The 12,454-nt window shown below is 43.9% G+C and overlaps 1 protein-coding gene across 3 annotated transcripts in view; it reads right to left on the bottom strand.

Annotated features, from left to right (window-relative positions):
• HEATR6 (HEAT repeat containing 6) overlaps window positions 1-12,454 on the bottom strand; it is a 158,529-nt gene that overhangs the window by 39,195 nt on the left and 106,880 nt on the right. For all 3 annotated transcript variants that reach the window (XM_073616080.1, XM_073616082.1, XM_073616081.1), the window contains one exon: window positions 10,804-10,938. In XM_073616080.1, the coding sequence (XP_073472181.1) occupies window positions 10,804-10,938 (135 nt within the window). The remainder of the gene's footprint in view (window positions 1-10,803; window positions 10,939-12,454) is intronic.

The raw sequence follows: 12,454 nt of genomic DNA on the forward strand, positions 1-12,454 counted from the left end.
AGTGAAAAGCAGAGGGACTACTTGTAAAGTTGGAGCTGTAGTAAGAAGCAAGAGCCGCATAAGCCCCCTCTGTAGTGTTGGCTCCTGTCCCATGCGGAGTGATACCAACTGCACTCCACCTCTTATCCCGGCTAGCGGTCTCTAGAGTGGTGCCAGCAGCAGGAAAGAAGAGATCTTCAGGTCAGTGTGAAGCAATACACCAGGCACAATAGTATAGGGCTGCTTTCATACTGACGTGCTGTGGTTTACTCACATCCTGGGTTTAATCTATCCCACTCGGTAGGTCTAGATGGCCACGTAATGAACCCCACAGACCCACAAACCCGTGCGGCTCGGGACTCAAAATTATTTCGCCAAATCACTAGACGAGAAGACCCGCCCTGAGTCAGTGGCAGAGCCTCCCCCTCCTCCTCCTTTCCCATCTTATTCTCTCTTTCTTTTCTCTACTGTACTCTTTCCCCTTTTTTCTCTTTAGATTTTGCTAAGCTCCATGTTGAAACCTACTTGTTGGCTACTGAATGTTACATGGAACTTGATACGAATCCTTTATATTTGGTATATTATTTACTGATGTTTGATATCTGCCAACTTTACTGCTGGACTGTTGAAATTTGTACAACGCAGTGCCAATGTCCTCTTTATTTCCCTGAATTCCCAGAATTTGCACCAAATCCGCTGGATATAATAGAAATCTATGACTAAGAGCCGCAAACCTGCACTTGTAGCTTTTCTGCAGGTTTGCGGCTCTTAGTCATAGATTTCTATTATATCCAGCGGATTTGGTGCAGATTCTGAATGCAGGAGTTTTGGTGCCCTTTCAGAAAATGCCACACACCTGCAGGATACAATAGAATTCTATGGCAAAGTGTACTAAACCAGGAACGTCGCAGATGCACTGCGCTGCAAATGTGATGCAGGTAAACTGCAGCACATCAGTGTGGAAGCAGCCTTATAGGGGGCTCAGAACAGTAAGGGTTCATTTACATTTGCAGTTTGGGGAGTGGTAAAACCCCATAGTTAAGAATTTTTTTACCTCCTCACCACCTGAATTAAACCCATGATTGCCGTGCCACGATTGTGACATAGTAGTACAGCAATTAGAGGTTTAAATCAGGTGTAAGGAGGCAACACTGTACCCGGTGATCTTTGCCTTCCTCCATGTTGTTCAGAAGAGCTCCACCTCTAAGTTTCCCTACCCCTGCGCTAGATGATCTCGGATGATGTGGACCCTGGAGGCCAGGAGGTCCACATCTGGCCCAAACGCTGTATCTTGGCCTAGGCTGGAAAGGCCCAGGCTTAGGGCGGCACTTTGCAAGGGGTCGGCACGAAAAGAGTCCCCGCTGGCTTGTGATACACTTTTAGTGTAGTGCCAGTCTTATGGGGTGGACTGGGCGGGAGGCAAATCAGACTGGCGCTCCTATAAAGTGGGAGGCTGAAACTGTCTGGAGGAGTAAGGCTGGGTTCACATATATGCGAATTGGATGAATTTCCCCGCATCCAATTTGCATGACAGGAGTATGTGCCCGGCTTTCAATGGAGCCAGTTCACACAGTTCGGGGCGGCCGCGGTCCGCATTTGGAAAGGGTTCCGATTCAGGTGCGAATTCAGGCAAAAATTTTCTGTTCAAAAGTCGCAATGCAGATATTTGCCAGGACACCATGGATCAAAAAAATAGCATCCAAACTGATTTTTTTTTTTTTTTCAAATAACGTTTTTTTATTAAACAAAAATGCAGGGAAATAAAGAGGACATTGGCACTGCGTTGTACAAATTTCAACAGTCCAGCAGTAAAGTTGGCAGATATCAAACATCAGCAAATAATATACCAAATATAAAGGATTCGTATCAAGTTCCATGTAACATTCAGTAGCCAACAAGTAGGTTTCAACATGGAGCTTAGCAAAATCTAAAGAGAAAAAAGGGGAAAGAGTACAGTAGAGAAAAGAAAGAGAGAATAAAATGTGAAAGGAGGAGGAGGGGGAGGCTCTGCCACTGACTCAGGGCGGGTCTTCTCGTCTAGTGATTTGGCAAAATAATTTTGAGTCCCGAGCCGCGCGGGTTTGTGGGCCTGTGGGGTTCATTACGTGGCCATCTAGACCTACCGAGTGGGATAGATTAAAGTCCCCACCAATGATCAAATATTCATTGGAGGATCTAAAGAGTCGTGCAAATACTTTAGACAGGAAATGAATTTGTCAGGTGTTAGGGGCATACAGGGTGCATAGAGTGACAGCCTGTGTGCGCCACTGACCTCGTAAAATAATGTAGTGTCCCTGTGGATCTATAAAAGACTCAGAACATTTGAAGGGGGGACCCCGTTTTAATAGAATAGCCACTCCTGCTTGCTTGCTGGGGCTAAATGCCTGGTAAACCTGAGGATATTGTCTGGATGCAAAGGTGAAGGCGTCTCCTTTATTAAAAAGCATTTCCTGCAGCAGGACGACATTCGCCCCAGAATGCCCGAGCTCCCTCAACGCAAGATGTCTTTTTATTTGAATTCAAACCGTGGACATTAAGTGACATAATCTTAGCCATGATCGTGAGTGTGTGTGTGAACTCAAGATTACTTAGCTGATCCAGCCGCAAGAGTGCCTCGACATCCAGGAAAGGAAGGGTCCAATGCCCAAGACACGTCCAGGTGACCATCCAGAGCCAGTGTCGCACCAGGAAGGGGGAGGGGGTGGATAGAAAAGAGATAGAAGGAGAGGAGGGAAAAAAAAAGATTAGCTAGAAACTTAGTAATTAAAAGTAAACATTGCCATAAAGTCCCAAGCAGTTCAAACCGCCCGGGATCCATTAAGTTCCAGTAAGGTATCCCGGCCAGAGCCCAGAATGAGGACCCAGGCTGGGGGGACATAGAGGACCGCAAAAACAGAAACAATGGTGCTCAAATACCTTGACAAGGTAAAAAAAGGGAACTATAGTAAGGTAGTCCTATAGGGGGTCTAGTGATCAGAAGATTACCCCTTTCAAGTCTCCATTAGAGAGTGCCCAATGAACTAAACAAGATAACGGACAGGAGGCCTATGGGGAGTGCAAATAAGGCTAATGGGTATATCAGGAGAAACTAATATGGCAGTCAACCATGCCTAGGTTTAGTAGACCCTCGAGGAGAGTCCTGTTCCCTAGGGCATTTAGTTGGAGGGATCCTCTGCCAGACTGATGGGGGTGGCGTTGGTGTTTCCACTAAGTCCCATTCTTGAAGATGGGGAACAGGAATTTCCACGGTGTCGCAGAAGTTGTCCAAGTCCTCAGGGAATCGCAACACTGCTGATTTGCCTTGCCGATGGGCTGTTAAGCTGAAAGGGAAACCCCAGCGGTAGATTATATTGTTTTCTTGTAGTGAAGTGAGTAGAGGTTGGAGAAGTCTGCGTTTCTGCAAAGTAATCCAAGAAAGGTCCGGGTATAGCTGGATTGGTGTGTTTTCATAGACCACCTTCTTGGCGATGCGGGCTTTTCGCATGATGTCTTCCTTTAAAGGGAAGGAATGGACCCTGCATATAACATTGCGGGGTCTGGAGATAGGCCCTTTAGGACGCAAGGCACGGTGTGCACGATCCATCTCTATGGGTTTATTCGGGGGGTCTCCCAAAAGATTGTTGAATAAAGATTGCAAGGTCTCGTGTAAATCTTCAGGACCCTCTGATTCAGGTAGGCCTCTAACTCGGATGTTGTTTCTGCACCCCCTATTGTCCAAATCTTCAATATGGCGCTGCATTTTCCGGAGCATTAGATGGTGATCAGCTCCCTGTAATTGGGTGCGATGCACGGCCAGTTTGGTCTCTTGAATTTCCTCCTCCGCCATCTCCACTGTCTCAGAGAGATGCTTAAGGTTGGCATGAATTACTTGGATTTCCGCCCGACAGGCAGATTTGACCTCCTCAATAAGGAGTTTAAAGTCCTCTTTGGTGGGGATGGCTCGGAAACAGGCCTGCCATGATGGGGTCTGCTGAAATCGGGGATCAACCCCCATTTGTTGTTGTGGATAATGTGGTGGGGAAGATTCTCGCCGAGGGGCAGGGGGTGCAGGACGCTGTGACTCCCAGGTCTGCATTTGGGGGTCCTGCGAGTTACCCCACACAGGTAGCTGTGAAGGAGAGGGGTGACCGTTTACTATCACATCCATATGGGTCAGGTTCAGGGAGCTGGTCACCTGATCATAAGACATTGCCTGGCCTGTCCCCCGCTCTGTGGATTTGGGGTTACCGTGGGGAGATTGTCTTTGTGGTTGTGGGGAGTCTGGAGCAGGATAATGCGCCTGTGGGGGGTACTTTCTCTAGTTTGCTCCGCTGTTATGGTTCCCAGGCCCTGGGCATACTCTGGAGCTGGTAGCAGGGGAAAGTCACCCAACTGCAGTGAGGGGGTAGGGGACACATCTCCTCCCGGGGATAGGATCGGGTCTGAGGCCATGCGCAGCAGCCTCCGGGAAGGCCTCAGAGCACTGCGTGTATGTGGCTGTAGTGAGGCCCAGCGCTGTGTCCCAGAGTTCTTGCTGCCGCTCAGCCTGGGATGTGTGGGGCGGAGATGGACTCACCACACCTGGGTCCCTGTGTTGCAGCCCGCCTGTCTCCCGAGCCGATGCTGATGTGCTCTGTGGATTTGATGGTGGAGATGAGCTTGGCGGTAGCGGCGGCCTCGTGGAGGAGGCGGATGTCGTTGGCGCCATCTTGTCCATCCCGTCGTCGGAGGTGGAAGGCGGCTTAAAGTACCCTCGGAGGGTCGCAGAAGGGCCAGAAGGTGGTTGAGATGATCCTCCGGTCCTAGAGGATCGTGTTCTCCTGTTTCCACCCATATACAGGTGTGAAAAATCCCCTTAATAGGCCGTATGGGCTGATGGAGAGCTAAGAGCTCAAACTTCCATACAGGGCAGCTTCCGGTCACGCCCCCCAAACTGATTTTTAATGCATGATCACATCACAGAGTGGTGCAACGTTTGAGCCACGCAGGGCCCCTTCGTCAGACATGTGATGTGGGCAGGCTGGAAGTACCCAGGCTAAAAGGAAAACCACACCAGTTGAGTTCCACCACACTAGTGGAAATTGCAGTTCAACAACCTAGCTGCCACAGAGCTTCTAATCTGGATAGTAGGGATGGTACAGATGCAAGGGAGACTGAGATGGTCAGTTACACTTAGGAGGTAGGTGGTAAGGCTTTCCTGCAAACCTTTGGGTGATCACAATCTAATATATACAGTCGTACTCAAAAGTTTACATACCCTGGCTGAAATTTTGGCATTAATCTTGAAAATATGACTGATCATGCCAAAAAACGGTCTTTTATTTAAGGATAGCAATCACATGAAGCCATTAATTATCACATAGTTTTTGAATCCTTTTTAAATCATAATGATAACAGAAATTACCCAAATGGCCCTGATACAAAGTTTACATACCCTGGAATGTTTGGCCTTGGTACAGACACAGAAGGTGGCACACACAGGCTAAAATGGCAATTAAAGGTTAATTTCCCACATTTGTGGCTTTTTAAATCACAATTAGTGTTTGTGTATAAATAGTCCATGAGTTTGTTAGCTCTTGCATGGATGCCCTAAGCAGGCTAGACACTGAGCCATGAGGAGGTAGAAAAGAACAGTCAGACCTGCGTAACAAGGAAAGGAAACTTTACAAAGATGGAAAAGGATATAAAAATATATCCAAAGCCTTGAATATGCAAGTCAGTACTGTTCAACCATTTAATAAGTGGAAAATTTGGGGATCTCTTGATACCAAGCCAGGGTCAGGTAGATCAAGGAAGATTTCAGCCACAACTGCCACAGGAACTGTTCGAGATACAAAGAAAAACCCACAGGTAACCTCAGAAGAAATACAGGCTGCTCTGGAAAAAGATGGTGTGGTTGTTTCTAAGAAGCATAATACGATGATACTTGAACAAAAAAGAGCTGCATGGTCAAGTTGCCAGAAAGAAGCCTTTACTGTACAAGTTCCACAAAAAAAGCCTGGTTACAACATGCCCAACACCACCTTGACATGCCTCATTGGCTTTTTTGTGGCATTGGCGCAGTAAAGGCTTCCTTCTGGCAGCTCAACCATACAGCTTTTTTTTTGTTCAAGTATCGTTGAATTGTGCTCCTTAACCACACAGTCTTTTTGGAGAGCAGCCTGCATTTCTCCTGCGGTTACCTGTGGGTTTTTCTTTGTATCCTGAGCAATTCTTCTGCCAGTTGTGGCTGCAATTTTTCTTGGTCTACCTGACCTTGGCTTGGTATCAAAATAGCCCCAAATTTTCCACTTCTTAATAAGCGATTAAACAATACTGACTGGCATATTCCAGGCTTTGGATATATTTTGATATCCTTTTCCATCTTTGTAAAGTTTCATTACCTTGTTACGCAGGTCTTTTGACTGTTCTTTTCTACCTCCTCATGGCTCAGTGTCTAGCCTGCTTAGTGCATCCATGTGAGAGCTAACAAACTCATTGATTATTTGTACACAGACACGAATTGTGGTTTAAAAAAACACAAACGTGGGAAATTAACCTTTAAATGCCATTTTAACCTGTGTGTGCTACCTTCTGTGTCTGTACCAAGGCCAAACATTCCAGGGCCATTTGGGTGATTTCTGTTATTATGATTTAAAAAGGATACACAAAAACGATGTGATAATAAATGGCTTCATGTGATTGCCATCCCTAAATAAAAGACAGTTTTTTGGCACGATCAGTCAAATTTTCAATATTAATGGAAAGGGTATGCAGACTTTTGCGCACAAATATATATATATATATATATATATATATATATATATATATATATATATATATATATATATATATATACATACACACACACACACACACACACATACACACATATATACACACACAGTATATACTAAAAAAACCCTTTCGAGGGCTTACGAGCTTGCAGTGATGCATATGGTAGTTAAAGATTAGGAAATCTTCTTATTTATTTGCCTTTTGCAGAGGATTTGCTATATATTATAGTGACTTACCATAGATATCAGCTACTGGTAATCTACATAAGAGGTAGGTGTTATTGTTTATACAGTAGCGGACTAGATTATATAGCATGGGGTACCCAGGATAGAAGGAAAGCTACACGATTTTGGTAAAACTTGCATGCCACTTACCTAGCCATCAAAAGGGCTTTTAATCTAGGGATGGTGCAGACACAAGGGACACGGACATGTTCACCTATACCTGGCAGGTAGGTAGTAGGACTCTCCTGCAATTCTTTGCTTGTGTTAGATACACATATTAAGGAATCTTAACTTAATTTCTTTTTATTGCGGATGAGGAAAAATAAACAGATAGATGTATTTGTTCCTTCCCCCAGTCCTTCCTTTGATCAGTGCTTGGACCACATATCTTCGTCGCTGTGTTATATGTTTTCTGCTGCACCACTGGCATGGTTATATCCTCAAAGTCCTCTCCATAAATTTAGCCAAAATTTTTGCTTAAAATAGAACTACAGGCAACACTTTTTTTTTCATTTTGGATAGAGTAAGCGAGGGTTATAGTCCGTCAGTTTATTTTTCACTATCCTTGTCCCATTGCAGAGATTTCCCTTCATTTCCTGCCCCATAGCAAAACAGGAAGTGAGAGGAAATCTCTGCAAATTAAGAGACTCCATTGCCCCCCAAGGCCCTCGGAACTAGTGCCCCCCTTCATTCTAGTGAGCTAGAAGACATTCAGAGCACTGAGATCCAAGATGTGGCAGATGCCCCTGCTGGGTATGGAAGCAGTAAACAGCTTGGAGTAAAATCCCTGAAATGGTTCTGCCATGGGAACTGGGGCAATAACACCTTGACAGAGACAATGCCAGTGGCTCTGGAAAGCATTCCGCAGCTAACCTATCAGAGCAGAGTCTAGAAAGCACCCTGCACGGAATCCAGTACCAGAAGGTCACTTCCAGGCTATCCCTGCAGTGTCTAGTCCAGCAGGGTCTGGACCAGGCACTTCAAAAACCAGGCTGAGGACGGCTGTGTCAGCAAAAATAGGTTATTCTTAAAAAAGGCAGCCCTGAAGAGAGGACGTCCATCCTTCAAAGACACTAGGAAAAAAAAAAAAAAAAAAACGTAAGCGTGCTGGTAGTAGAAGGCTGAGCTCTCCTGCAGTTTGTTTGCCAGTGTTGAACTCTCCTGTAGGTGGCAGTGTAACCCAAAAACGAAAGACATACTTTTTTCCCTCAATGAATGAGAAAGAAAGATTTCGTTCATCATAGCTTTACTCATGGAAAAAGGAAAACCCGCCGCACCAGGTGAAATAGGGAAGCCTAATGATCTAGCAGGTGCTCGCCTCGGCTCGCCTCCGCACACAATGAAATGAGAAGAAATGGCCGCACACCAATCAAAATGTAAATCAAAATCCTCTTTATTTGGACATTCCAAAAATGACAGGCATCAGAATGCTGAGTAGACGTGTTTCGCACACACTTCATGTGCGCTTAGTCATTACCAAGCTTTACTCATAGCGGAAAAATTAAATACCCCTTATTCATTTAATTGCCCTTCTTGGTGCACTCTCCAGCTCCGCAACATACTTTGATGCCCAAAACTGAACTGCACATTTAAGATGTGCCTTACTAAGGTTTTGTATAGGGGCAAGATAATAGTTCTCTTGAACTTATATAACTTTTTTTTTTTACTACAAGGAAACATTTGGCTTGCTCTAGAAGATGCAGATTGGCATCAAATGCTGGTAATAATTTTGTGAAAAACCAGGGCACCTAGATCCAAAAAAACAAAAAAAAAAAAAAAAAAAAAAAAAAAAAAAACAGTACCCCCCCTATGTTATATAATCCCCCAAAGATTCAGGTGATGGGTCTCCATAAGTACAGATCTGTGGGAGGGCAGAGGTGTTTTTAGCACCCCGAGTAATTTTGTCATTACACATGATGCAGAAATAATAGTTTTTGAGGGAGGGCACAGACCATATTTTCTTTGGCAATATTATCTCCAAAAAGTTTGTTTTCTATGCAATGTAGAGCTAAAACTAAGGAACAAAATGGAAAAAAAAAACATGTTTGACCAGTGATGGTGCACATTTTACTCTGTGCTTTGTCTTGGTAATAATGACACTAAAACTTAAACAAGTGCCCTTATTCTTTTTGCTGCTATGCCCTGACCAAAACGGTCCCACCTCTGCCCTCCCACAGATCTGTACTTATGGAGATCCATCACCTGAATCTTTGGGGGATTGTGTACCTTTTGAATTTGTTTCCCTCTCCTGGCAGCACCTGTCCAAGTCTATATCCCAACAAGGTTAACAGCCCCATAGGGGTATAAATGGGTGTAATGCACAACTGCAGCTAGCAGAGGGAGTCTTACAGCATGGGATTTTAACTAGCGTGCCCCTTTGAATGCATTTGGTATGGAAAAAGAGTGAACTGGTAAAAACAAGCTCACGCAGTGGTAGCCGTGAGCTTGTTTCAGGTTTTTACCTGCGAGCTTAACTGTAAAAGTAATCCAGGTGGCTCTATACCTGCCTGGATCACTTATACATGCTGCCCCCTACCCTACCAGCGCTCCATTGTTCCCTCTGCTCTCCTGCTCCTCCTGGGAGGCCAGGAGCGCAGCAACTAATGTCAGGATGGTGAGCATGATGAGATCAGGGAACATCCATTCTCTGATCTCCTCTTCAGGAGTGTAAACCAGAAGCGCTCAGCACTGAGCACTTCTGGTTCAAAGCTGCTAAATTTCCAGCTAGAAAGCTGGGTACAAAGCAGACTGAGCACATTCTGATGCTTGATTGGCTGCAGTGGAAGGCAGGGAAAACATTAGGGGTCTAATAGACCCCTGATTTCCATAAAGAGAAAAGGTCACTTGCCAGTGCGATCACACTTTTAAAGGTATTGCTATGACATGAACCCACATGAACACAAAAAATGTAAGTCGGGTGTGTATGTAAACAACGAATGTGCCACGCATTGGGTATTATCGCTAATGGAGTTAGGGCAAGAACTGTAGGTCCCTCATTTACAGTAATTATAAAACTCATTACTTATTAACCTCCCTGGCAGTATTCCTGAATGTGGCTCGGGGTTAAATTTCAGTACCATTAGCGGTAACCCCGAGTCACACTTGAGAAACTTGAGAATGTCCATGGCAACCAAAAAGTGTCCCTTTACGTCAAAAGCGGTTTTAGACCAGCTAGAAAACAGCGATAGTAAATTAGAACACTTGCAGAACTGAGCAATAGTGATTTGTGGGGAAATTAATTTTATTATTTTTTATAATGATATATAGTTATTTATTATATTATAATTTATGATTTCATGTTTCAAACTTTATCATACCCGGGATGTCTACTAGACTCTTGTTTAGACAGATTTAAGTGAGTTATTCCTAAGAATTACAGGCCTACAACATAAAACGCCAAATTTCCATGCAAAACAATGTACCGCTTAGAGATTCAAAAATCTGACATAATCAGACCGCCAGGGAGGTTAATAAGTTTTAGCACGGTTTTGGTTTTTCACCGTTTTGCAGGCAGATTTACCACATTTGAAATCTTTTTTCACAACACAACCTCATCTTTTACAAAAAAAATGTGTATTATATTAGGTTTCTGAGCACCAACATTCATTTTAGTCTATTTTTTTTTCAGAAAATATAGAAGTTAAATGCTGTAAATATTGTGCAACATAAAAATGCTATTTATTTTACAGAACCTCTGCTTTCAGAAAATTGCACTTTGTCTTAATCTGTAAAGCAGAGTCTTTTGTGGATTGACAGATTGTTTAAACAAGTATCAAAAGGTTGCACTGACCCTTCTTATGCTACAAAAGAAAATATTTTACCTTTCACATTGACAAATACTTACTGGTAACCTGGTAAATGCCTCTGGTAAGACAGATGACAAGGCATCACAAGCAGTTGTTTGAAGGGTAGGATGTTGCTCATTCTGCAAGGCTGCTGGTAAAGGACCATTCAGAATCATGTTCCAAAATGCTACGGCCTGAAGCATAAGAAAAATGTATACTGTGAGTTGGCTGCAAGTTAAGAAAAATAGGTCTTTTTATTGTTTACAGTTTATGTTACCAAATGTTTAACGCCTTTCGGACCAGCCTTGGATTCCCTTTAACGGGCTAGTGTGCTGTGGGTGAGTTGTTTGCCTGATCACATGACAACTGTGACTGGCTGTTGCAGTGGTCACATGATTGGGAGCTAGTCCTGCCTGTCTGACAGCTCGGTCACTGTGCTGGGAGTGCATAGTGAGTGCGCTCATAACACAGAAACCTTTCCTGCCTATGGACACATGTGCGACCACCCTCTTTCTCACAGCACATGTGTGTTACGTTGGTGGAAAGAGGTTAAAGTGTACATCCACTTTTGCAGCCAAATTGGACCACCACCTAACTTTGATAAAATGTAACTGTTTAAAGAAAAATACTTTTCCATAGGGGAACAGGTCAATCTCCTAAAAAACACTAACAAAAACCTGGAGCTTCACTGAGTGTGGTTATGGGTATGCTCTAAGGCAGCCCCATAAAGAATGAGGAAGGACATCTGGTTACAAATGATGGGGAGCTGCCGAAGGTATTGAATTTATTCTTCTCCTCAGTCTTCACGAGGGAATCGAGGGGCTTCAGTAACCAAATTAGCAGTGTTTATCCTCATGACACATCACAGGAAGCACCTCCCATGGTTAAAATTAGACTTGGGAAACTTAACATTAATAAATCACCGGGACCAGATGGCTTGCACCCAAGGGTACTTAGGAACTCAGTCAAGTAATTGCCAGACCATTGTTCCTAATTATTACTGACAGTCTACTGACTGGAATGGTACCAGCTGATTGGAGAAAAGCCAATGTAGCACCAATTTTTAAAAAGGGCCCAAAATATATCCATGGGAATTACAGACCAGTTAGCCTAACATCAATAGTATGTAAACTCTTGGAGGGGATGATAAGGGACTATATACAAGATTAAGCAGTAATCAGCATGGATTCACGAAGAATAATTCTTGCAAAAGCCAATCTATTAACCTTCTATGAGGAGGTGAGTTGCCATCTAGATAAAGGAAGGCCCGTAGACGTATCTGGATTTTGCAAAAAGCATTTGTCACACTTCACCGTAAACGTTTACTGTACAAAATAAGTTCCGTTGGCATGGACCATAGGGCGGGTACATGGATTGAAAACTGGCTACAAAGGGCGATTTCAGAGGGTGGTAATAAATGGGGAGTACTCAGAATGGTCAGGGGTGGGTAGTGGGGTTCCCCAGGGTTCGGTGCTGGGACCAATCCTATTTAATTTGTTCATAAACAACCTGGAGGATGGGGTAAACAGTTCAATCTCTGTATTTGCGGATGATACCAAGCTAAGCAGAGCAATAACTTCTCTGCAGGATGTGGAAACCTTGCAAAAAGATCTGAACAAATTAATGGGGTGGGCAACTACATGGCAAATGATGTTCAATGTAGAGAAATGTAAAATAATGCATTTGGGTGGCAAAAATATGAATGCAATC

The sequence above is a fragment of the Aquarana catesbeiana genome, linkage group LG02 (genome assembly GCF_042186555.1).
Source record: "Aquarana catesbeiana isolate 2022-GZ linkage group LG02, ASM4218655v1, whole genome shotgun sequence".
NCBI lineage: Eukaryota > Metazoa > Chordata > Amphibia > Anura > Ranidae > Aquarana > Aquarana catesbeiana.